At 39.9% G+C, this 26,576-nt stretch overlaps 1 protein-coding gene and 1 pseudogene across 1 annotated transcript; one reads left to right on the forward strand and one right to left on the reverse strand.

The window, feature by feature from the left end:
* Window positions 1-370: 370 nt before the first annotated feature.
* TAL2 (TAL bHLH transcription factor 2) lies at window positions 371-4,124 on the forward strand. The gene is made up of 3 exons (XM_049895438.1): window positions 371-398; window positions 2,361-2,488; window positions 3,133-4,124. Exon 3 carries the CDS (start codon window positions 3,143-3,145, stop codon window positions 3,452-3,454), a length of 312 nt encoding a protein of 103 aa, XP_049751395.1. The 5' UTR covers window positions 371-398; window positions 2,361-2,488; window positions 3,133-3,142; the 3' UTR covers window positions 3,455-4,124.
* Window positions 4,125-4,430: 306 nt separating this feature from the next.
* Window positions 4,431-7,178, reverse strand: LOC126082431 (nibrin-like; annotated as a pseudogene).
* Window positions 7,179-26,576: the final 19,398 nt, after the last annotated feature.

The raw sequence follows: 26,576 nt of genomic DNA on the forward strand, positions 1-26,576 counted from the left end.
ATGACTTTTTGAACAAGTCTGCATCCCTGAGCCATTGCCAGCAATGTTTACAGTGGTGTTATTACAACCACCGCTATCTGCATACGTATATAAGTTAATACATGAAAATGGTACCTGGCACAAAGCACATGTACTGTCCACTCTTATTTTCCTTACTGTATAGTTTAAAGAGTGCTTTCACATTCAGTGTTTCATTTAATTCTTACAACAACCCTGTGAGGAGAGAATGGTTTCATTACACCCATTTTAGAGCAGAGGACTCCGAGGGTCAGGATGGTGAAGTGGCTTATGCAGAGCCTGAAGACTGGTTGGTGACTGGTGCTGCTACTAGAACAAGCCTTCTGGGAGAGAGTGGGCTTTCCCCTGATCTGTGCTCCCCTGTAACTTCCTCCATGATGGTAGGTCTCTTGTATGTGAGTATCCTGGTTTCTTAAAAAAAACGGTTTTCCTAAGGATAAGAGTTTCCCCATTTGGAGAGCAGAGTGGTGGTTTTCAACTTTGGCCACACACTGAGCTCACTTGGCATGTCAGCCGTGGAGGACGCTGCTTGGATCTCGCTTCAAGAAAGAACTTGCCCTTCAGCTGCAAGGAGGGAAGTTTCTTCAGCCTCCAGCTGCTGCACCTTCAGGATCCGCCTCCGCTCTTCCCAAGCAGCCTCCAGCCAATGACTGAGCTTGGCAGGAACACCAAGAACTTTCTGCCCAATAGGGTTTCCTCTGACAGGCATATTTGCCTCAGAGCTCCCTGGTGGGTTGACCGTATCTCAGGCTGAGGCTCTTTCTCACCAATCCTGCTTCCCTTTTACAGGCCCTACCCCTCAGTAAACCACTTGTACACCCAACTCCAGCCCATTTTCTACTTCCTGGAGGATCCAATGGATACACCTGGGATGTTTTAAAAACTACCGATGCCCCAGAGATTTTTATTTAATTGGTCTGGAGTGCAGCCTGCGTGATTCCTATGAGCAGCCAAAGCTGAGAACCAGTGGAATAGAGAACAGTTGAGAGACAGGAGTTGCTAGTGTTTTAAATTAGAAAAAGACCTGCTTTCTCACAATTCACTGGAGTCTCAACAAATCATTTCTTTAAGTTAATTTCAAATAAAATGGGCCCACCTTTTCCCACCATGCATACAAATTCCTAACCCTCCAATTCCTTCCTGCAAGGTGGCAGGAAGCAACAGGTGTGAAGGAAGCTGGCATTTGGGAGGGGCTGGGTGGCACCTATTGAATTTCTGGGATTCTACGTGGTGCCTTATATAACTTAGATATGAAGGGCGTTTATCCACAAGCCCACATCCTCATAAAAACCCAGATAAAAGTAAAGGGAGGCAGAACTTAGGGAAAAGGTTGATGCCATTGTCAAGATCATTTTAGTCCCAGCATGATTCTTTTATACCTTCCTCTAGTCACCAAGAGTTGTTCTGGATTTGGCACTTTGGGTGTGGGAATTTGTGCTGTGATTTTATGTGTTTATGTTTGTGTAGCCTCCTCCACAAGACTATACAATAAACTTGAGGACAAGGACCCTATCCGAGCATGTCCATAATCCCAGCTCATAGCACAGGCCCTCATAGGCCTTGGCACAGAGTAGGTACCCAGTGAAGGTTAAAACAAAAGAGCAAAGTCACCAAGAACCAAAGGTTGATAGCAGGCTTGGTTAGAGAATAGTAAGATATCCTCTCTACTCCCAAGAATGTTCAAATACCCTATAAGTCATTTTTATTTATATTTATGATTTTATTATAATTATTTAACAAATGCTTTTAAAATGGTTACTATGTATCAGGCACTGTTTTAAGGGATTTACAAATATGAACTTACGTAATTCTCCTAACAACCTTGCTCTACCACCAAGGGCCACAAGAGTTCAGGGAGGGGAGGGCTCAAAGAGTTCTGGGATGGCCTGGATGGCTTCATGGAAAAGGAAGATTTGAGCTTCTCTAGACAGAAGTAGACAGGAGCGTGGGGAGGGAATTTAAGGTACTGAGAATGCTCTTGCAAGGGGGTAGAGGTAGGGATATTTACTGCTCTTTGGGGAAACTGCAAGGTGCCATGGGAACTGAGGCCAGGGAGCAGGCAACAGACTGATAGTACTGAGCCAAGAACACCCAAATATCAGGTACTGGACTTTGTTCTTGTTTGCTGATGCATCATTAATATTCACATTGATGCATGTAAATCAAAGCCCATGCCTCCAAGAGGTAAAAATGAATAATTAAGACTCAGTGATATATAATGATAAATAACCCTCCTAGGGGTGGAAAGATCATCCAATCCAACCTCACAGATGCTAGAATATCTTCTACAGCATCCATGCCAAATGGTCATCTTCACCTGCTCCTTGTCTTTTCTTCTTCAGGCTAAACATGTCCAGTTTTGTTCTTCATATGACATGATCTCAAGAACCTTCATCATCTTATTCATCTTCCTCTACTGTGGATCACTCTGAATATTTTACCTCTTACAGAGAGGGGCCTGATCCTCCAGGTGAGATCTGCCAGCTAAGAGGAGAGCTGTGCTATCATCTTCTTTATTTCAAATACTACTTTATTAATGAAACCTAGGATCACAGCCTTTTTTTTTTTTTTCCTTAAGAATCCATAATACACTGTTGATTTATATTCAATTCCTGTTGGCTAAATGGATCCCTGGCAGCTTGGTGATTAAGAAATCGGCTGCTAATCAAAAGATTGGCAATTCGAGTCCACCAGCAGCTCCTTGGAAACGCTATGGGGAAGTTCTACTCTGGCCTATAGGGTCACTATGAGTCGGAATCGACTTGACAGCAATGGGTTATTGGCTAAATACCTATCTTTATTCATGTATGTACTCAAACCTATATTGTATGTTGTATAGGATTCTGAGCAATTAGAAAGAGTTGGTTGTAAAAGAAGTAATGGGGGTATCCAGATAAAATACCTTTGAAACTGGATGCTTCAAAACAGCCAGGGAGAAAAAGGCTGAAGGGTATTGTTCTTACTCTGTCCTTCCTTTTGCCACATTTTCTTCTCTTATCAAGAGGAAAATGAGGAAATGAATTCCAAAAATCTGGTTCTTGGCAGGACCTGTGATATCCCCAGGCCTCTTTCATAAATGTTGCCCATTGGGGCCCTTTTTCTTTCCCATCTCAGGTACCCAAGCATGACCAGGAAGCTCTTCACAAATACCAGGGAGCGGTGGAGACAGCAGAATGTCAACAGTGCTTTTGCCAAGCTGAGGAAACTTATCCCCACTCACCCTCCAGACAAAAAGCTGAGCAAAAATGAAACTCTTCGTCTGGCCATGAGGTATATCAACTTCTTGGTCAAGGTCTTGGGGGAGCAAGGCCAGCAGCAAACAGGAGTGCCTGCTCAGGGAAACATTCTGGGGCTCTTCCCGCCGGGTCTGGAGGACAGGACTCTACTTGATGACTGCCAAGTTCCTTCACCTGGCCCAAGCCACCACATTCTGTAGTGTGGCTCAGGCTGTCATCTCTCAGAGTAGCACTTATTCAGAAGCCACTGGCTGTTAGAGCCTTTTGCTTGTTCCACAGTCAAGCTGATGAATAATTTGTGAGGAATGAGTTTACACTTCATAGAAGGTGGCTCAGGGACAGCAGCAGGGAGCCTCAAGGAGGCCATGAGGAGTGCCCCGCCTCTAGGATTTAGAAGAGTGGTACTTCTGTCTCCTCTATATATCCAGGTCTGCATCGATGTTGTTTGAAAAATTCCATGAGTAAAAAAATGGCTTGAAAATCACTATTTTATTCAATACGTCTTCAGTTATGAGAAAGGAGTTTTCTTATGATGGGTCTCGGATGGATGAAGAATATGCTCGCCTTAGAACTTTTCCAAGTTTGTTTTACAAAATGAGGCACATTTGATCAAGGATTAACAAAATAGATTTTAAGGCTGATGAAATGAAAAGATAGCCCCTATAAAAATCCATTAGGGAGGGTGGTGGGAACATCTGTGGCGAGGAGATCCTCCTGAAGTGTGAGGATGACAGGAACTCAGCAGATAACTGCAGAGGAGGTCTGCATCCTTTGAACTCTATACAAACTTGAGGTCTTGAGTCATTCATACTATTTCTAAAGCCAAATGGTAGATAATATCTATAAGGGGAAAGGACTTAATACTTGTGAATTAGAGGTCATAGTTTTCTTGTGAAAAATAGCTGAAATAGGTTAGCTAACCCCTTAGGTTCACATGTCAAATATTAAAACTTTAGTTCACTCTGAATTTCTGCTGACTTAAGACCTGTAAAATTTAAATATGATTATGAAAATCTGAACATCATCTTTTTTTTAATGGAATTTTGTGCATTTAACAAACTTACGCCGTAAAATATGTGTCATTTAAATCTTCTATACACTATATTCACATACCCTCGGAAGCATGAAGTGACGCTTGCTAGGAAAGGTTTTTCCATGGCTTTTTTAAGAATTCTGTTATCTTCTCCTTTTTACATTAGGATTATATCTAAGGAGATCATCAGCAAGAGACTCTTCTTTTGCATGTTGGTTTTGCATCTCTGCTTCCTGCCTTAACCACTCTTCTCATTCTGTGTCCTTCCAAGCTTGAGGAGCTATCGGATCTGATCCTCCAATGATGTGTGGAAGTCTTCCTGCTCCAGGAAATGTGACCTTATTGAATTTCTTGAAATTCTTTAGTTGACCATAATCGGTATTTACAATGGATGGGTTTCTGGAGGTAGAGTTACTAACCACCAGTGATCTAAATTCAGTCAGTGTCATCTTTCTTGGAAGCTTCTCACCATCATCCTGAAGTGCATCATTGTTAGACAGTCCTTCTTTAGTTGACAATAGTGATTCTTCCTTGTTCTCACATTTCTTCCCAATTTCATTTTCTTGAGATATTTTGTTACTTTCTGGTATTGCTTCATCTTTACGAATCCCATTTGATTCTATAAGCAACTTTGTTTTTTTTTCTAATATTGATATCTTCCTCTTGTTTTTTAACTTTCATTTCAATTTCCAACTCTGGTTTTGTGTTCTTGAATAACTGTTCTAATACTTCATCTTCTATGGCCAAGTTTCATCGATTTCTTTTCTTTTTTTTTGGATATTAGTTTTTCTGTAGGAAGAGATTTATTGGTGGGATTTTTCAGTTTCGATTTTAAATCTATATCTGTAAATATGGAAACCCCGGTGGCGTAGTGGTTAAGTGCTATGGCTACTAACCAAAGGGTTGGCAGTTCGAATCTGCCAGGCGCTCCTTGGGAACTCTACGGGGCAGTTCTACTCTGTTCTATAGGGTCGCTATGAGTCGGAATCGACTCGACGGCACTGGGTTTGGTTTTTGGCTTATCTGTAAATATATTCTCTGATTTTTTGTCCACCGGCTCATTCTGAAATGGGTGCTGTTCCTCATTTTTCCATGTTGAGAGTATAGCCGGTTGCGTTTGTTCCAAAAGAGAACAAGGCATTTCTATTCTTGCTGATTTAGATGAAGACATTTCTTGATTTTCATCCCTTCCCCTTTTTTTTGGTCGATGGCTGAAAGTAATTTTTGATGGAGTTGGTCTGTTGCTGCTGAGAAGCCTGATCTCTACCTTTACTTATATCTGTGAATTTACTTAGTGAAAGCTGATGGTCTGAGACTTTCAACTTGACAAGAGTGTTTGAGACTATATTATTACCATTAGAGCTTGTTTTGGGAAGTTCCTTTACAGTGGATGTTTCTGGTGAAAGCATTCTGAATTTTTGTTCCATTCTGGAGATTTTGATTTCTTTTGGACTTCCACTTGAAATCCATACATGTGTCGGCTTGCTCAGATTCTGTGTCAGGCGCATATGTTGTGGTATTCACTGGGACAGTTGACATTAGTGTTTTTCACTGAATGACAAGCCTTGGGAAAGGTTTGGCCTGGGAGTCGTTGGCTTTAATCCTGTACTAGCTGGCCCCAAGGATCACAGGAATTCCCCAGAGTCATGAAAATAACTGCCAATCCAATTTCTGATTCAGGAATAGGCCTAAGACCCTGCCTCTTAAGCAAATTCGTAATTGAATGAATACAGTTTTTCTGAGAGTCAGAAATTAAAGTCTGTGAATTTTTTATCCCTACATTAACAACACAAGTTCCAGGAGCTAAAAAGAAATCATCTTCTTCTTCATTTTCTTCTGTTATCAACCAAGTTTGCCTGCCTCGAAAAACAAGTGCTGAACTTCTTATGCTGTTTGGCATTTAGAAATACAAATGTTTTCCCTTTGAAGATTTGTTTTCTTTCCTGTCACCTTGATAAATCAATATTTTTATTTCCAATAGCTGGTTCATCAATAGGTGGGTAAAAGCTTTCAATTTGTAGAGACCGTTCACTGGACTGAACTGCTTGGAGAAAATCAGTAAAATATTCTGGCTTTACAATTGGATGTCCACAAATGAGTGCCCATATTGTTTTACTGGTAACTTTAACCGATGTCATGACAAGGTGAGTCCATTCTTCTGTCCAACTTCTTACAGAAAGTCCTCCAAGCTGAAAATTAGCTTGATTTAAAGCAGCTTTCCCAGAGACATCTAAACAAGAACAGCCTGCAACCAAAGGCTCATCATACTCGACTCTGAATTTACTTTCAAAAACTCCAAAGGTAACTCTATCCCCCGTCTTCAAAGCTTGGGAAACACATGTCTGTACTTTTTCCTCATTAGCAAAGGTACCATACTTAGAAGTACCTTTTATTTCGATACAGGGATTTCATCTGCCTGACTCAAGTTGGCTATAGAAAAGTTAGCAGTTAACACAGCGTGATTTCAGCTGATTGATCATTGTCCATTAGAATTCTACAGTTTTTCCTTCCAACAATGTATTCAATTCCAGTCAGAAGTCTGTATGGTTGTCCTTGGGCTGCGCCCGTGGCAGGGAGTAGCTTCCACAAGGGTCCGGATCCTCAGGGCCTGGCAGCTGGGCGGGCGTGTAACCATGGCTGACTGAACATTATCTTTTAATGACTCATTTAACAAAGAGAAAGCTTAAACAAAACATTTAGCGTAGACAATAGAGATGTAATACCAGACTCTGATGAACTAATGAATCAGTAATTTGCCTTCCCTGCTATGGAGCATTAGCTCAATCTGAAGCTTAGAGGGACGGTGCCCAACAAGTCAATGAAATGGTGTGGGTCTGGGACTCACCACCATACACACCATCTTGATACTTGGACTCAAAGATGAATCCCATAGTTGAGCTCAAACTACAAATAATTTCATTTGATTGTCTCTGGGACATTTTCTTTCTCCAAAGTTCTTGGCAACACATTGGTTTTAAAACCTTCTGAACCACAGGTAGGAAACTGATGGATGTGAGATTAGGGATTTCCAGTGTGTATGCAATAGAAGAATTCAAATTTTCTGCCACTCTAGAAAGAACTTATTTTATTTATGAAAGGTTGAAATGAGTCTCCATGGCTTGTGATCACAACAAAGCTGGATGAGGCTCCCTCACAATCTCATTCCCCCAAAATAGCTAGGTCATCACGCCATTCACACTTGCAGCACAATGCATTCATCAGTTGCAGTAAGTTTTCCTTCAAAGTCTTTTATTTAAACTGCATTCAGTAAGCTTCCTCACAGACCCAGGAGAGTCCTGGGAAACACATAAATACACACACCAGGGGACTTCCCCCAAAATGTGCATTTTTTTTCTCAAGAGTTTATATGAACTCGGCTTTGTGGCACAACTATCAGGTGATTGTACATTTCAGAGCTTTAAAGACAGATGTTATTTGAGTAACATTACTTACACTCTATCTGGCATTAAATGAAAACACAACTCAATATTTTCATCTTAGGTTTTTTTTTATTGTTGTTGAAAATATACACAGCAAAACGTATACCACTTCACCAATTTCCACATAACAGTACAGTGACATTGATTATATTCTTCAAATTGTGCAACCATCCTCACCCTCTTTTTTCCAATTTGTCCCTCCCCTATTGACATAAACTCACTTCCCCCTAAGCTTCCTACCTAGCTTTTTAAGTTACTATTATCACTTTGATCCCATAGAGTAAGTTCCATGTTAGGTTCATTTTAATGTGTTACTGAGGAAGACACAGAGGACCTCTTTGCCTGAATACAGAATTTTACTTCTCTTTTTATTCATAGAGTGTACTTTTCTGCATTGAAGCTATGGTTTCTCTGTACAAAGAGGGCCTTTCCACTAAAATGTAGCAGAGTGCTCCTGAAAAGTGAGGAGATTGTGTTATCATTTAACTATATGAGAGGGATAATTATTTAAAGAAGCCTTGCAGGAAATTCTCTGATAAATATTTAAAATATTACTTTATGCAATTCTCCCCTTTAAATTATTTCTTTTGCAAGCTTGGACTTTTGTATATTAAGTTGTATTAGTTTAAAGTGACTATCAAAAGGAATTGTGGTTACATGTGGACCAAAATCTTGACCGACATATACATGAGACTGGATCTAATTAAAAAATACTCTAGGGTCTTCCTCATTATCCCATACTTATGGCTTGGTGATGGTAAGAATTTATGGCTTAACCATTATAGTTCATTGGGTGATACATCTCTTTATGGATTATTTAAACCCAACAGAAAAGTTTAGACAGTTTACATAATCTATGCTATTCCGTTGCTTGGAAAAAAGTGGTCTGCTATGGAAACCAGTGGACACTTTCAGAAGTCATATATAACAGGTCTATTGATTCATAGAATGTCAGAACTACAAGATATGGCTAGTGTCACTCCCTCATTTACAGAGGAGAAAACAGATCCAGAGTGTTTTTAAGTGACTTTCCCAAGGTCATGTGAACAGTTAGTTGAAACCCAGGATGCGGGGCCAGGTCTTTTGACTCTGTATCCAGATTTCCAATAGCTTGTTCAGCCACCAATGAATAAGCACCTTATTATTGTGTTCGTGTATTTTTGATAGTGTTCAGTAATCTTCTTCATACTCCTTTTCATTGAAATTGAATTATAATGCTTTGTAGAATGTGATTAGATGTATTAACCAAAGATTTCATTTGTTGATGTGTTTTGTGAATTTTTAATCATTGATTATAATTTGTTATTTAACTGTTAATTTATTACAAATAAATTATTTCAGAAAAGAAATTGTTCATTTATTTTTAAAATGCATTTTATAAATATACTATCTCCAGAGCCACTACTTTGGTTTGACCTCTCATATTCTTTATTCTGGACAGAATCCAGCATCCCCGCCTAGTCCCCTTTATCTCCTTGCTTCACTTCATCCTTCACATAGCTCCCCAATTGTCCTTCTTAAATCACAGCTGTGGTCAGATCACTCCCCTGCTACCAGAGCTTCAGTGTCTTGTCCACCAGATTAAGACAAAGGCCGTATCCAGGCAAACCAGGCCCTCTGGAGCTTTCCCCAATGTCCCTTCCCTTTACCTCCCACAATCTCATACATGTATTGTACATTCTAATGAAACTCCTTAACCTAAAGATCTCCAAACATGCCGCCACTGTTTTCTTATCTCTGACTTTGTTCTTGTGATTCAGTTTGCTACAATGAATGTTCCCATTCTCTCTTGTTCCACTCACCTGTGCTAAATTATACTGCCTAAAATCCTTCATGACTCATCTTAAACACCATCTCTTACACGAAACCCTCTTATATTTTCACTGTGCAATCTAACCTCTCCTTCCTTTGAATTCCCTTGTATGTGCCTTATGGCCCTTGCTTGCTCTGTATTATAGACACCTGGGTATACTCTGTACTCCTAACACGCTGAGATCTCCTTGAGGACAAGGACAGTTTCTAACACACAACAGCCCCAAGAGAGGCCCCACTTTTAGCATTAGAAAACTATACCAAGGCTGGCTTTGCTAGGATATGCTTCTAGCCTCCACTAAAAGATGACGTTGAAATGAAATTTGAACAGGCTGAATTTCCCTGAGAAAACTTCTTAAACGTTTATTTTTCCTAATTTCCATTTAATGATATCCCTTGCAGCACCTGCCTTATGAGGTTTAATCACCTTAGGAATGGCCTGAAATGGCTAAAATAAGCATAAATATATACAACTGGCTTTGTCCTTAAAAAGGCAGAAGATGAAAGGGACTGGGAGAATGGACAGCTTAACTGCTGATCTTTAGGTCAAAGGTTAGTTAAAGTCAACTCCTTAAATAAAAAGGTTAAAGATAAGGAAGAAATCTAAAAGTCCAAAGGCAATGCAAAATGAAGGATTTAAAGCAGCAGGTGTTACAAAAGAAATGCCAAGGAAGGAATGTAGTCAAAGGATTACAGGAAACCAGAGGGAAGGTCCCTTGAACCAACTTTCACTTTAGTGTGTGTGGGAGTTTGCTGTAAACCAGAAAACCATTTTATTTTCTCCTTATTACTAATGCCTATCACAAAGAGAAGGAACTCTGGTGGCGCAAAAGGTTGTGCGCTTGGCTACTAACTGAAAGGTGGGCAGTTCGAAGGCACCCAGCAGCTCTGAGGGAGAAAGACCTACTGATCTGCTTCTGTAAAGATTACTGCGAAGCTTATGGGACAGTTCTACTCAGTCACATGGCGCACTATGATTTAGAATCTACTCAATGGCACCTAACAATGACAGCACAAAGAGGTATTTTAAAGAGCACTGGATTTTTACATGAGCCTTTATTAGGTTTGTAACCTATCAGATGATATTTACTGTATGAATTTAATTTGCAGAGCTCAAGAATTCCCTGGTGGCCTAATGAAGCAAGCTATTTAACTGCCTTTTCTGCGTAACTTTTAAAAAACAGAATGTATTCAATATATTCACACGCTTTGACCAAAGTAATTTTCCTTCTAGGAACCTATCATAAGGAAACAACCAGAATTATGATTAAAGAATTATATACATGGATATCTATTTCAGAATTATTTACAATAAGCATAAAATGATTAAAAATAAGGGTAAGAACTAACATTCATGCCAGGAGCTTCACATGTATCAGTTAACATAATCTTCATAACAATCCTTTAAGGTGCTTAGTATTGTTTCCATTTCACAGACGAGGAAACTGAAGTGCAGAAGGTTATTTAACTTGTCCAAGGTTCCACTGAAGAGCTAGAATTTGAACCTAGGTCATTCTTACTCAAAATCACTGCATTATATACAGCCAGGTAGCTTTTTACACAGAGCTCTTTCTACATCAGAATGCTTAATTCTTTTTGGGTCTAACCACTTTAACGGAACCTCATGAACTGGCTATACTATCCAATAATGCTATTAAGCAAACAAACACCCTTGGGGAGGAGTAGCCTCCTGTTTAGAAGGTTTGTGGTAATAGCATGACAAGACACCATGAGCAAATGGAGAAGTCCCACTTACCTTCTTGTCACACTTTTTCTAGACATTGAGCTGGGTAGACGCAAGTGGGACCTAGGGAGACCTGCTTATTGAGGCCTAGCAAGGACTAAGGAAAACAGACTGAGCTAGAAGGGCTGTCCTCACAGTGAGAAGCCTGAGAGTTAGGGTTCTACAAGCTCTATCTATACCTGGTAGGGACCTGGTGGCTTGAAGATCCAGCTCTGGGTCTCTGGTTCTTGCAGTAAAGACTGGAGTTCTAGACAGAGGCATTAGGAAAATGAAGGGAAGGGGAACCCAGGCAGGAGCCCATTTCTGTGGGCTGGGCCAACCCAAGGGAGGGGTAAAAGAAATGAGTCTAGACATATAAATAAGACGTGACAGATTCTGGATCTCTTTCACAGGGAAAGAAATTTTTGAGGGGTTGAGGGAGTGGGTCAGCGGAGTGATATGGGGCAACAGTAGATATGGCTACAGTGAACATCTTTATGCATGTCACTCTTCCTTATCTTGAATTAATCTTTAGAATAAACTTCTAGGATTATGAAACCAAAGGATATGAAAAAATTTATGCCCCTTGATGTACTACTCTCTCTTAGAATATTTATTTTGAACTTAAAGTTGACATTATACACAATGATTCATTCATTTGGTCCCTCAATAAATGTTTCTCGGGCACACACTATGCACTGCAAACTATTAGGTGCTGGGGATACAAAAATAAACAAGGGCTACTTTGTACCTACATGTGGCTGGTTAACTAGGGAGAGACAACCAAATAAACATGTGTCTGTGATTCCACAATGTCACGAAAGAGGTGCTAAGGAGCACAAGGGAAGGCGTTTGTATCTATTGTGTAAAGTATTTGTCCATGTTCTTGACCTATTTGTCTATTGAGATGCTAGTGTTTATTTCTCTTAATTTGTATGATCTCTTTATGTATTAAGGGTAGTCACCCTCTGTTATGCTTTTTATAGCTTGTCTTTTTGTTTGCTTTGTTTTTTGTTGTATAAAAATATTCAGTAATTCTCTTTATAATATCTGTTTTATGCTTAGAAATCCTTTCATTTAGAAACTAACTATTCACCCATGTTTTCTTCTAATATTTTATTGATTCCTTTTTTATCAGGAGGAATTTTTTTTCCATATAATCTAACTGCAAGTATTTTCTACCTGGCTGACTTACTAAACTTTCTTGTTTATTTTAGGAATTCCTGTTTGATTCTCTTAGCTGTTATGATTCTATTATTTGCAAGCAATGATAATTTTGTTCCTTCCTTTCCACTAGTTATATCTTTAGTTTTTGTTTCATGCAGGACTGTATTGGCATCTGCCCTCCCCAGAACAAAGTTAAACTCTGTCACAGGGTCCTACACAGGTTTAGGAACTCAGTGGTTGCGTGAATAGTTTTCATTGTATTCTCATTCTACTTAAATAGAAAAGCCTTCAAGGTTAACTACTAAGAATGATGTTGGCTGTTGGTTTCAAAATGGGTGTTCTACGGTATACACAGGTTTCTAGGAGTTTTTTAAATAAGAATGGATGTAGAAACAGTTTGTCGATTTCTCAAAAAGTTAAACATAGAATTACCATATAGCCCACCAAGCCACTCCTAGGTATATACCCAAAAGATTTGAAAGAAGAGACTCAAGCAGATTCTTGTACACCAAGGTTCGTCACAGCATTATTCACAATAGCCAAAAAGTGGAAAGGAGTCCTGGTGATGCAATGGTTAAGCACTTGGCTGCTAACCCAGAGGTCAGCAGTTTGAACCCACCAGCCACTCCACAAGAGAAAAGACCTTGCAGTCTGCTCCTGTAAAGATTACAGCATAGGAATCCCTATGGGGCAGTTCTACTCTGTCACATTGGGTCACTATGACCAGCAACTACTCCAAAGGCACACAAAACAACAAAAGATGGAAACCACCCACGTGTCTGTCCATCAACAGATGAATGGATAAGCAAAATGTGATCTATACGTACAAAAAAATTTTTTTTTTCAGTGGAATATTATTCAGTCTTAAAGAGAAATGAAGTTGTGTTACGTGTTACAACATGGATGAGCCTTGAGAACATTATGCTGAGTGAAATAAGGCGGACACAAAAGGACAAATCTTGTGTGATCCCACTTATATGAAATACCTCAAACAGGCGAATGTGTAGAGACCAAAATAGATCAGTGGCTGCCAGGACCTGGGGGGAGGGGAGAAGGGGAAATGATTGTTTAATGGGCACTGAGTTTCTGTTTAGGACGACGGAAGAGTTTGAGAAATAGGTAGTGGAGATGGTTGTACAACATGGTGAATGTAATTAATGTCGCTGAGTTCTAAACTTTAAATGATTAAGATGGTAAAATTTTATGTTACATGCATTTTATCACAATGTAATTAAAAAAATGGATGTAGATTTTATTGAAAGTCTATCCACACATATTGAGGCTATTCCTTATGGAAATATTAATAAACGTTCTAACGTTAAACAATTCTAGCCTCTCTGGGTGATTCCTTTAATGCAGTGTTGAATTTGATAGGTTAGGTGTAGGAAAATGGGCCCTCCACCACCCCAGTTAGGAGAAGACAGTGAGACTGGGCATTGATCATGTCTTTTCCCTGAATGACATGTGGTTTTGTCAGCTTTTAAGATTGGCTTGGGAAACCAGAGGGTTTCAGTGCCTATAAACTAGGACTTCTAAGTGGTTCTTTCCGGTTCAACTCCTGACTAAGAATTTGCATTTCCACCCCAGATATACTGAATCAGAATCCATATTTTAACAAGAAAGGCAAATTCTCAGCAGGGGGTGGAGTCGCAAAGAACCTGTTTAAAATTCTGGTTGTAACCCAGGAGTCCTGGGGATGTCCCCAACCTCATATCACATGATATTATAAAACTGGGATGGGACAACTCTGGAGACGGACACCCTCAGCTCCTAATAGACTGAGGACCAGTGATCTTCTGGGCAAAAATTGGATACCTGTTCACCTTTTAAGCAGTATGTGAGACTAAAAACCCTAGTGGCATAATGGTTAAGTGCTACAGCTGCTAACCAAAAGGTCTGCAGTTAGAAATCCACCAGGCGCTTCTTGGAAACTCTATGGGGGGAGTTCCATTCTGCCCCAGAGGGTCACTATGAGTCAGAATCGACTCAACAGCAATGGGTTTTTTTTGGTAAGACATAGAGTCAAAAATGCTCTAACTCTTCCTGACCTCATTCTCCATAAACCTGTTGCCGTTGAGTCATTCCAACTCATAGTGACCCTATAGGACTGAGTATAACTGCCGGATACGGTTTCCAAGGTTAATAATCTTTACCGAAGACTGCCACATCTTTCTCCCACACAGCAGCTGGTGAGTTCGAACTGCCTACCTTTTGGTTAGCACCTAAGCACTTAACCAGGGCTCCTTTACTCTCCCTGAACCAAACCATTGCTGTCAAATGGATTCTGACTCAGAGTGACTCGATAGGACAGAGTAGAACTGACCCATAGGGTTTCCAAGGAGCGGCTGGTGGATTTGAACTGCTGACCTTTTGGTTAGCAGTGGAGGTCTTAACTACTACACCACCAGGGCTCCTTACTCTTCCTATACAAGTAGATTCAAAAAAGTGGGTGGGGGGAAGGGGAGGAAATAGCTACTGTGGACAAAACAAGTAAATATGCACACAAACAAAAAAAGTGTTCATCAACCAGGGTCTACTGTCATCTAAAAACTGGCCTTTACCTTAGAGTCCCAATTTGTGCACATATATTGTGAAATGCTTGGGCTTAAAAATTAGTTTTCATAAGGCAGTGAAACTTATACTTGAAAAGGGGATTTTCTAAGCAAAACATTAAAAACACAAAATTTTCAAGGTATAAAGATTTTGTTTTAATGTTTGTGTAAAAAATAAATGTATAAAACTCATGAAAAGCTTTACACACAAAAAGAAACAACCTTTGATGGTTAGAGGGAGGGGAGGAGTGGGGGTGGGAAAACACTAACTAGACAATAGATAAGTTGTAACTTTGGTAAAGGGTAAGACAGTACACAACACTGGGGAAGCCAGCACAATTTGACCAAGACAAGATAATGGAAGCCTCATAGACACATCCAAACTCCCTGAGGGATCAAATTACTGGGGTGAGGGCTGTGGGGACCATGGTCTCAGGGAACATCTAGCTCAATTAGCATAACGTAGTTGATAAAGAAAATGTTCTGCATTCTACTTTGGTGAGTAGAGTCTGGGATCTTAATGAAGTCACTCCTGAGATTCACCCTTCAGCCAAAGATTAGACAGGCCCATAAAACAACACAAGACTAAAGGGTCACACCAGCCTAGGGGCAAGGACTAGAAGGCAGGAGGGGACAGGAAAGCTGGTAATAGGGAACCCAAGGTTGAGAAAGGAGAGTGTTGACATGTCCTGGGGTTGGTAACCAATGTTGCAAAACGATACTATGCTCTTCTGCCCCAAATAGAAAATGAAATGCTCCCTGCAGGCAGTGATTGAAATAAACAAAAACAAAGAACAAAGTACTTTGGTTGGCGATCTGGATTTTCTATCAAGAAGAATTCTTTGGCAAAGGAAAACTTATCTAAGTGATAGAGGTTCCATTCCTGTCAGCATTTAAATTATGTTGAACCACAGATGTATCAACAGAAATGAACCCGCTGTGTCTGGCAGTGACTAATTTCCCTCTTCTGCTCCTGACTGTGAATGTAAGTCAAGCTCAGGCCTAAAACAAGGTTTCCTTCTAGTCCCATGGAGTAGACACATTTCGATGTTTCCTGAGAATCACAAAAACTGGTACACATGGTCCAGGGGACTTAGCAGGTGCAGGGTCTTCTGTGTGTCTCAGGAATCCTCCATTTTTTGAGGAAAAAAAAGTCTTCCACACAAGAAAGTTAATCACTTGCTTGAAACTCAGTATTTACTGCACATACAGGGTAGAGTCTCCTTCTTGTTTTTCAAAACAACGAAAACCTCAATCACACCCACAAAGTGTCCATAACAGAGGAAGGAGCACTCAGTCATGTATTTCCCTGGCTTCACCTAGTATAAGAAGTTAAATGTTGTATTTTTCTTTTGTGGTTTCTCGGCACAGGTTACCCAAAGGCCTAAAACAACGATCATGACGCAGCTTTAATTTTTTTCTTCTCCAGAAATAAAGATACAGGAGTTCAGTTCAGAAAGTACAGAAATCCAAACATCCAATGGACTTTGTTCCTGACAAGTAAACCCCTTATCAGTCTCTTGCAGAGATTCTGAAACGCTTATCTTGATAGCCCAGATTATGGGGCTGACCCACTCTCAATGCTGAGTAGGAATCAAATGAACATTCTCTTCTATCAGCAACCCCTGCTTTGCCAATCCAGATTAATTCAATTAATGGGATGCAGAGCTGCTGTCTTGCCTTTCTCTTCCCCATGCTCCGCTCCCCGAGCAGGACTCCTTAGCCCCCTGTTTAATACCATCTGAGAGTCCTTATTGACAAGAGGGCTTGTGCAGGTGCAAGCTTTCAGGCCAGCAGCACAGGAGAAATTGTTGCCCCTCCCCTGCCGTTCTCCAGGCTCCCCTCTTTGTGAGACACTTTTCTTTTCTCTGTTTTTCAGACCAAAGACGGCCCTAAACAGCTAATCTAATCGGATTATGCTAATTTGTACTTCATGAGCCTAAATAGCATAACAAGATCTGCAGAAGGCTAAGGCCAGGAAGAGAGGGACAATGACTTTGTCAGTAAACCTACCCCCAAAAATGTGCAAAAAGAAAGTGCGTCTTGTGTTTAGCCAGCCAAAGCTGCTACTCCAGGAAGCCCCCAGAGCTCTTGATGATTTAGAGTGCCCAGCAGCCATCCCCGCTCACCAACAGAAAAGGCAGCACGGTGAAGGTACAGTCAGGGCCACGATGAAAAGGCTGTGTTTACCTGTGATAAAGTAAGGTTTCTCTTCTTTCTCCTTCCAGTTTACCCACATTTACCCTCTTGGTAATCAGAACATAAATCTAAACCACCTGAAGCCAGGGATACCAAAAAAAAAAAAAAAAAGAAGCCAGGGATATATGTCAACAAATGTTTATTGGCAGCTCTTTTCCATTAGGAGTCCCTGGGTGGTACAAATGGTTAAGCTCTCGGCTGCTAAGCATGCATGCACCTACTTACCAAAAGTTTGGAAGTTTCAGTTCACCCAGAGATGCCTCAGAAGAAAGGCCTGGCAATCTACTTTAAAAAAATAAGTCACTGAAATACTACGTAGCACAGCTCTACTCTGAAACACACGTGGACTTGCAATGGGTTGGAATTGACTCGACGGCAACTGGTAATGTGTTCCATTAAGGGCTATGTGAGCTGCATAGCGGTGTCCAAGACTTAGTCCTTGCGCTTAAGAACTTATACTCTAATAGGGAGATATCTTCCAGATACAGAAATTATAAAACACACAATGAGGAGATCGCAGTTGCTGTTTCTTCTGCCTCTTGTTTGCTGCCCCTGCTAGTCACCTTTTACAATCTTCCACAAATGGTTTTAAAAATAACATATGTTTATGCAAAGCTTTATATCTTACCGGAGTGTATAACTTAATCCTCATAATGGACTTAGAAAAATAGAATTGGTATTTTCAATCCCATTTTTGAGTGATAAAGCTGAGGCTTAGAGATGTTAAATGGCTCCTCCAGTTAATTGGTTGATGTAGGCTTCTGATGTCAAATCTTCTTGCGCGTTTGTACCAATCGATGTCTTCATCTCTTGGTCAAAACATCAATGAATGCTCCCTGAACTGGTCTCCTCTACCCATTCTTAAGTTTGACCCTCTCCCCTGCCCGGTTCTCGCTGCCCTGGGTGGTTGGCATTGAGTAGTTTTTCCAATTAGTGTCTAAGCTGGTTTTACCTCTAGGTGATAAGAACCCAGCAATTAGAGCCATCTTCCCTGAATGTTCCTGCCACATCCCTGTCCCTGTCACAGCTGGCAGAGGAATGTGTCTTTCTCTTATTCCAGAGCCTCATTTTCTCTGGGATCTCTCACTGAGTTTCCGTTTCTAATCTAAGAGACTCTTCTAATTCACAGTTGATTTAGGGGGTGTAAAGATTGGCTATCCTGAAATTAATGAAAGATTGAGGCTTTCTCAGTTCAGCTGTTCATTTCATCACCACCTACCTTTCCATCACCCCTAAAAGAGCCTAAATATGCAGAAACAATCAGTTTCTATCAAGAGAAGAAAGGAAAGGTGTATCTCATCTCTCCTCTTGTTACTATCCCCTCCTTTTGTAATAGATGTAATTCTTTAGAGCAGTTTTAGATTAACAGAAAAACTGTGCAGAAAGTACAGTGATTTCCCATATACGCCCTCCTCTCCACACACTTTCTCTTCTTATTAACGTCTTGTATTAGAGTGGTTTATCTGCTGCAATCGATGAACAAATATTGATATATTATTAACTAAAATCCATAGTTCACATTAGAGTTTGAATTTTGTGTTGCCCCCTCCTGTGGGTTTGGACAAATGGATACTGTCATGTATTCACCATTATGTTACCATGCAGAATAGTTTCACTGCTCTAAAAATGCTCTGTACTTCTTCACACCTCCCTGGGTCCCTGGCAACCTCTGATCTGTGTTTTGATTTAGGTAGCTTTTGGTGTGAAAAGTTTCCTCTCATAGTTATAAATTAATTCCCTTATATGGTTGCATATTGTAGGCCAATGTCAGATTTCCCTTTGCTAGTAATTTAATATAATAATCTAAACAATAACAAATATTTAAACATCTTAACTTTGGTGTTAATTTTGCTGCTAATGGTTCTCTTTTGCTGGCCTAATGTTGCTTTATTGGATTTTTAGTGCTCTATCTACATTCTTTTATCAAATTTCCATAATGAAGTAAGGGTTAGGGGTTAGGGTAGATGTGGCCTGCAGGCTTGGAATCTTGCCAAGCCAACTCATTCAAATCAAGTATCAAAGACATAGCTCCATGAAAAAGATAACTTCTGTATAAAAGCTGTAGTGATATATATATATATAATACATAAATATATTTAAGGACTAGAAGATATTATTGTTATATCTGGCTACCATTAAAAATGATGAACAGAAAATTCTTATATAAAGTTAACTAGTTTTATAAGTCCTTTTATTATTATTATTATGTTAGAAAATGTATTACTGAGTTCATTCTGGTAGTTTTTTCCCTCTGTGTTTTATAGACCCCAAAGCCAGAACCCAGTTGATTCTTCGATGTGGAATATGATGTGACTGGTCCTCCCCTCACTGGTTATACAGCACAGTGTAGTCTCTAATTGCTGCTACTGTTGCGATAAGCATACCAAAGGCAAAACAAAGCATTAGAGAGGAGTTATATGTCAGGGTAGAATGGGCAGGATGCCAAACCAAATCCAAACAGCCTTGGGTGTTTTGCTTAGGATCAATTACTAGGGAAGCACAATGGAAATTACCAAATGCAAGTGCAATGTAAGAAACAAAGTTCATGGTCACGTCTGGGGTTCAAGGCAGAGAACGTTAACAAATAGAAAGGTTCAGATGAATGATCAGATCCAGTGATTTGGTATATTGGGGCTTCTTATAAAGACATGGTGTCCTATCCTTGTGACTATACTTCATTTTATATAAAGATCCAACTCTCAGGATTGGTGTGCCACACTAGCTACCCACCTTGATGTTCTTTCTCCCAACCTTACTCCAGTTCTCCAGTTCAGAGTGGCAGCTAGTCTTTGGACTTTGTGGGAAGGTGGCAATGAGAGGCTTCCATGTGTTTGAGGTGTTACAGAAACTGGCAGCCAGTTTTCAGCTTTACTCTTTGACCATTCCCCATGCTCCAATCCCAGTCCCCTAGACCCTGCAATTGTTCTGATTGCAAAGTTAAAGTTGAAGACCCAGGCTTACACAGATTTAGTAACTACATTCTCTATACAGTGAGTAAACCATCTGACTCTAGTGCCTTTGTGTTCTATGCTACCACTATGCTGCACTGCCTCCCAGAATGAGAGTTTCCCAAATGGACTTGTAGAATAAACTCAAGAATCCAATTTGATATGCTGCTGATGGATGACTAAGCCTTACAGAGCGGTAGCTGCAATGGTAGAAAGAAAGCCTTTGATAACATAATCTGATGAGCCCCATATGAAAGATAAAAAAAAGATACATATTTATTGAGTGGATAAAAACTATAAATAACTTCATAGTTTAACTGAAGTAGTAGAGATAGGAAAATCTTTATACAGTGTTCTCCAAGCTGGAGTTCCAGCTTCACGAGTTGCTTGGAAGAAAAAAAAAGAAAAAACTTTGGGAAATTATCCCCTTCTTAGATAGGTATAATGCTAGTGAGAAGTTCTGCTTCTAAGTATTCAGCAGGAGTACTTACAGGAGATTGCTTGTAACAGGATAATGACAAAATTAAAAAAAATTCTCTTTAGCTTGTTTCTTTTTCAGACTAAGGAAACAGTAATTTTTGTATGTGAAACTATAAGAATATTTGACTTCACGGATAATAGATGAAATACTAATATATTTTCACTTTTAGAAGAGTTTATATTTTACGTGATATACATCAATTATGATTGAAACCCCGGTGGTGTAGTGGTTAAGTGCTATGGGAGCTAACCAAAAGGTCGGCAGTTCAAATCCACCAGGTGCTCCTTGGAAACCCTATGGAACAGTTCTACCCTGTCCTATAGGGTCACTATGAGGTGGAATCAACTTGATAGCAATGGGTTTTTTTTTTGGTCTATAGTGATTGAAATGGCCCTTGGAATATATATTCCTTCCATATGTACACATACGATTCCTGTTAATTGAACATTGACACAAATGTGTTCTTCCTTATTCATAGTCCAGCTTTCACATGCCTGTGAGGTGATTGAAAATACCATGGCTTGGGTCAGGTGCATCTTAGTCCTCAAAGTGACATCTTTTCTTTTTAACACTATAAAGAGGTCTTTTGCAGCAAATTTGTCCAATGCAATATATTGTTTGATTTTTTGGCTGCTGCTTCCGTGGGTGTTGATTGTGGGTCCAAATAAAATGAAATCCTTGACAACTTCGATATTTTCTCCATTTATCATGATGTTGCTTATTGGTCCAGTTGTGAGAATTTTGATGACTTTGAATTATGGTGTTGGCGAAGAATATTGAATATACCATGAACTGCACGAAGAATGAGCAAACCTGTCCTGGAAGAAGTACAGCCAGACTGCTCCTTATAAGGGAGGATGTGAGACTTCGTCTCACGTACTTTGGACGTGTTATCAGGAGTGAGCAGTCCCTGGAAATGGACATCATGCTTGGTAAGGTAGAGGGTCATTGAGAAAGAGGAAGACCCTGACGAGATGGATTGACACAGTGGCTGCTACAATGGGCTCAAACAGCAATGATTGTGAGGATGGCATAGGACCAGGCAACGTTTTGTTCCGCTGCACATGGGGTCTCTATGAGTAAGAACCAACTTGACAGCACTTAACAACAAGTTAAAAAAACTTTCTACTGCAATTAATTAAAGACAGTCTGAGCAGCTTAAGCGAAGTAGGGAATTCAAAGAAAAGCTGCCCTTGCATAGTCAATAAAACACAGGTAAACATCTTTCTGGTATTCTCTGCTTTCAACCAAGACCCATCCAACATCAGCAATGATATCCCTCATTCCTCATCCTTTTCTGAATCTGGCTTGAATTTCTAGCAGTTCCCTGTCGATGTACTGCTGCAACCGCTTTTGAACGATCTTCAGCAAAATTTTACTTGCATGTGATATTAATGATGCTGTTCAATAATTTCTGCATTTGGTTGGATCGCCTTTCTTTGGAATGTGCATAAATATGGAACTCTTCCAGTCGGTTGGCCAGGAAACTGTCTCCCAAATTTCTTGGCATAAACAAGTGAGCACCTCCAGCACTGCATCTATTTGTTGAAACATCTCAGTTGTTAATCTGTCAATTCCTGGAGCCTTGTTTTTCGCCAATGCCTTCCCTGCAGCTTGGACTTCTTCCTTCAATACCATAGGTTCTTGATCATATGCCGCCTCCTGAAATGGTTGCACATTGACCAATTCTTTTTGCTACAGTGGTGACTCTGTGTATTCCTTCCATCTTCTTTTGATGCTTCCAGCGTTGTTCATTATTTTGGTCATAGAATCCTTCAGTATTGCAATTTGAGGCTTGAATTTTTTCTTCAGTTCTTTCAGCTTGAGAAATGCCCAGTGTGTTCTTTCCTTTTGGCTTTCTAACTCCAGGTCTTAGCACATTTCATCATGATACTTTATTTTGTCTTCTTAAGCTGCCCTTTGAAATCTTCTGTTCAGCTCTTTTACTTCATCATTTCTTCAGTTCGCATTAGCTACTATACGTTCAAGAGCAAGTTTTAGAGTCTCTTCTGATATTCATTGGGTCTTTTCTTTCCTTCCTGTTTTCTAAAGACCTTTTACTTTTTTCATGTATAATATCCTTCATGTCATAACACAACTTGTCTTGTCTTCAGTCATTTGTGTTCAATGCATCAAATCTATTCTTGAGATGGTCTCCAAATTCAGGTGGGATATACCCAAGGTTGTATTTTGGTTCGTGTGGATTTGTTTTAACTTTCTTCAGCTTCAACTTGAACTTGCGTACGAGCAATTGATGGCCTATTTTATGGCCAGCCCCTAGCCTTGTTCTGACTGATGATACTGAGCTTTTCCATCATCTCTCTCCACAGATGTAGTCAGTTTGATTCTTGCGTATTCCATCCAGTGAGGTCCACATGTGTAGTTGCGGTTTATGTTGTTGAAAAAAGGTATTTGCAATGAATAAGTTGTTGGTCTTGCAAATTTCTATCATGTGTCATTTCTATCACCAAGGCCATATTTTCCAACAATAGATCCTTCTTCTTTGTTTCCAACTTTCACATTCCAATCACCAGTAATTATCAGAGCATCCTGATCGCATGTTTGATCAATTTCAGACTGCAGAAGTTGGCAAAAATCTTCAATTTCCTTATCTTTGGCATTAGTGGTTGGTGTGTAAATTTGACTAATAATTGTATTAACTGGCCTACCTTGTAGATTTATGGGTATTAACCTATCACTGACAGTGTTGTACTTCAGGATAGATCTTGAAATATTCTTTTTGACAATGAATGCAACGCCATTCCTCTTCAATTTGTCATTCCTGGCATAGTAGATGATATGATTGTCTAATTCATTTTTGACGACTTCCAATTTTCCTAGATTCATACTTTATACATTTTACATTATGATTGTTATTGAATGTTTGCAACTGTTTCTTCTCATTTTGAGTCGTGCCACATCAGCAAGTGAAGGTCCCCAAAGCTTGACTCTATGCATGTCATTAAGGTCAAGTGACTTTGAGGAGGCAGCTCTTCCCCAGTCATATTTTGAGAGTCTTGCAACCTGAGGGACTCATCTTCTGGTACTATATCAAACAATGTTCTTTTGTGATTCATAAGGTTTTCACTGGCCAGTTTTTTAGAAGCAGACTGCCAGTTCCTTCGTCCTAGTCTGTCTTAGCCTAGAAGCTCTACTGAAACCTGTCCGCTCTAGATGACCCTGCTGGTATTTGAAATACCGGTGGCATAGCTTCTGGCATTATAGCAACACTCAGGCCACCACAGTATGACAAACTGAGAGACAAGCGGTGTCTAAGAGTTGAGTGTACACTTTAGTTAGCTTATCACTTAAATCTTATGCGCCAGCAACTCACTGTACTGATTGAATTCACTGAGTATTTTGAGGGTAATTGGTGCCCTGTAGTTAATATCCCTTCATAATGCTGCATATTAAAAAAAGTTGAATTCACACTTATACACTGCTGATGGGAATGTAAAATGGTACAACCACTTTGGAAATCAATTGGGTGCTTCATTAAAAAGCTAGAAATAGAACTACCATACAATCCAGCAATCCCACTCCATGGAATATATCCTAAAGAAATAAGGGCCTTTACACAAACAGATATATGCACACCCATGTTCACTGCAGCACCGTTTACAATAGCAAAAAGATGGAAGCAACCAAGGTGCCCATCAACGGATGAATGGATAAATAAATTATGGTATATTCACACAATGGAATACTACACATTGATAAAGAACAATGATGAATCCGTGAAACATTTCATAATACGGAGAAATCTGGAAGGCATTATGCTGAGTGAAATTAGTCAGTTGCAAAAGGACACATATTGTATGAGAACACTATTACATGAACTTGAAAAATAGTTTAAGCAGAGAAGAAAATATTCTTTGATGGTTATGAGAGTGGGGAGGGAGAGACGGAGAGGGATATTCACTAATTAGATAGTAGACAAGAGCTATTTTAGGTGAAAGGAAAGACAACGTACAATACAGGAGAGGTCAACACAACTGGACTAAACCAAAAGCAAAGACGTTTCCGGAATAAACTGAACGGTGTGAAGGCCAATGTAGCAGAGGTGGGGGTTTGGGGACTATGGTTTCAGGGGACATCTAAGTCAATTGGCATAATAAAATCTATTAAGAAAACATTCTGCATCCCACTTTGGAGAGTGGCTTCTGGGGTCTTAAATGCTAGCAAGCAGTCATCTAAGATGCATCAATTGGTCTCAACCCACCTGGAGCAAAGGAGAATGAAGAACGCCAAAGACACAAGGTAATTATGAGCCCAAGAGGCAGAAAAGGCCACATAAACTAGAGACTACATCAGCCTGAGATGAGAAGAACTAGATGGTGCCCCGGCTACAACCAATGGCTGCCCTGACAGGGAACACAATAGAGAATCCCTCATGGAGCAGGAGAGCAGAGACTACATCAGCCTGAGAAGAGAAGAACTAGATGGTGCCCCGGCTACAACCAATGGCTGCCCTGACAGGGAACACAATAGAGAATCCCTCATGGAGCAGGAGAGCAGTGGGATACAGACCCTAAATTCTCACAAAAAGACCAGACTTAATGGTCTGACTGAGACTAGAAGAACCCCAGAGGTCATGGTCCCCAGACCTTCTGTTAGCTCAAGACTAGAACCATTCCCAAAGCCAACTCTTCAGACAGGGATTGGACTCAACTATGGGATAGAAAATGATACTGGTGAGGAGTGAGCTTCTTGGATCAAGTAGACACATGAGACTACGTGGGCAGCTCCGGTCTGGAAGGGAGATGAGAGGGCAGAGAGGGTCAGAAGTTGGCTGAATAGACATGAAAATAGAGAGTGGAGAGAGAGAATGTGCTGTCTCATTAGGGGGAGAGCAACTAGGAGTATATAGCAAGGTGACTCGATGGCACTGTTTTTTTTTTTTTTTAATATAAATTTTTGTATGAGAGACTGACTTAAGTAGTTTTTTAAGGAACAGGTTACAACTCGGGATTTAGCATAAGAAATTTTTTTTTTAAAAGTTGAATTCAATTAAATATGCTTTGTCTTAAATGTCACATTTTACTACAATTTAATTTGATGCAGTGTCATTATTAAAATGCCTTTAGAATGAAAATGCCTAACCAGGATACCAGAGCTTTGAAGTGCAATTGGTTCTTTAATATGAAACTTCATAATCATGGAGTCTTTATGGCCCTTTTACAAATAGTTATTGATTTCCCAAAGTGAAGGTTATGACACTCAGTGGATAGAAAGCAGTACTGCAGGGAAGAAACAGGATTACAATTTTGACACTGGGTGTCAGGACACTGCCAACTTGAGCCAGCTAAGACTAAGAAGGGTTACTGTGAGTTGTTCTAGAATTAACCTGATGGTTAATATCAGTGACACGACCATGATGTTTGTATTAATAGAGACACATACTGCTAAAAAAAAATATTTATTTATAACTGTTTATATTTGGTTCTGAAGCAGTGGTGATTTTCTGCTCCCAGGAGACATTTGGCAACGTCTAAGATGTTTTCTGGGGATTATCAGAACTGGGAGTGGCCGCGGTTGGTGGTGCGCTACTGGCATTTAGTAGGTAGAGGCTAGGGATGCTGCTACAATGCACAGGACAGCCCCCCACGACAAAAAATTATTTGACCCAAAAAGTCAATAATGTTAATATTGAGAAATCTGGTTTATAAAAATTAGTTTCACAAGCTTTTTGAAATAAAAAATGCTTCCAATATGTTTAGTTAAAACTCTTGTTGAGACGTCAGTACGGTTAGACCAATTTCACTTTCTAATAGACAATATATATTTTACAATTTGGATTCATTTTATCTGCCATAATTATTTAACTTTGTAAACAGCTTTCAAAAGTCAGGAAAAGTTTGAATTTTCACAAGTAATTAGCCCAAGTCTTGCCTTTCGCTGTTACCAATTTAAAGCCTACCTCCTTCCATTCCCCATTTCCTTCTACTAAGTCCCATTTCCTTAGGC

The sequence above is a fragment of the Elephas maximus genome, chromosome 9, assembly GCF_024166365.1.
Source record: "Elephas maximus indicus isolate mEleMax1 chromosome 9, mEleMax1 primary haplotype, whole genome shotgun sequence".
Classification (NCBI taxonomy): domain Eukaryota; kingdom Metazoa; phylum Chordata; class Mammalia; order Proboscidea; family Elephantidae; genus Elephas; species Elephas maximus.

Coding starts and splice junctions, on each gene's coding strand:
- TAL2 (XM_049895438.1), top strand. CDS start 3,143: ATGACCAGGAAGCTCTTCACAAATACCAGGGAGCGGTGGAGACAGCAG.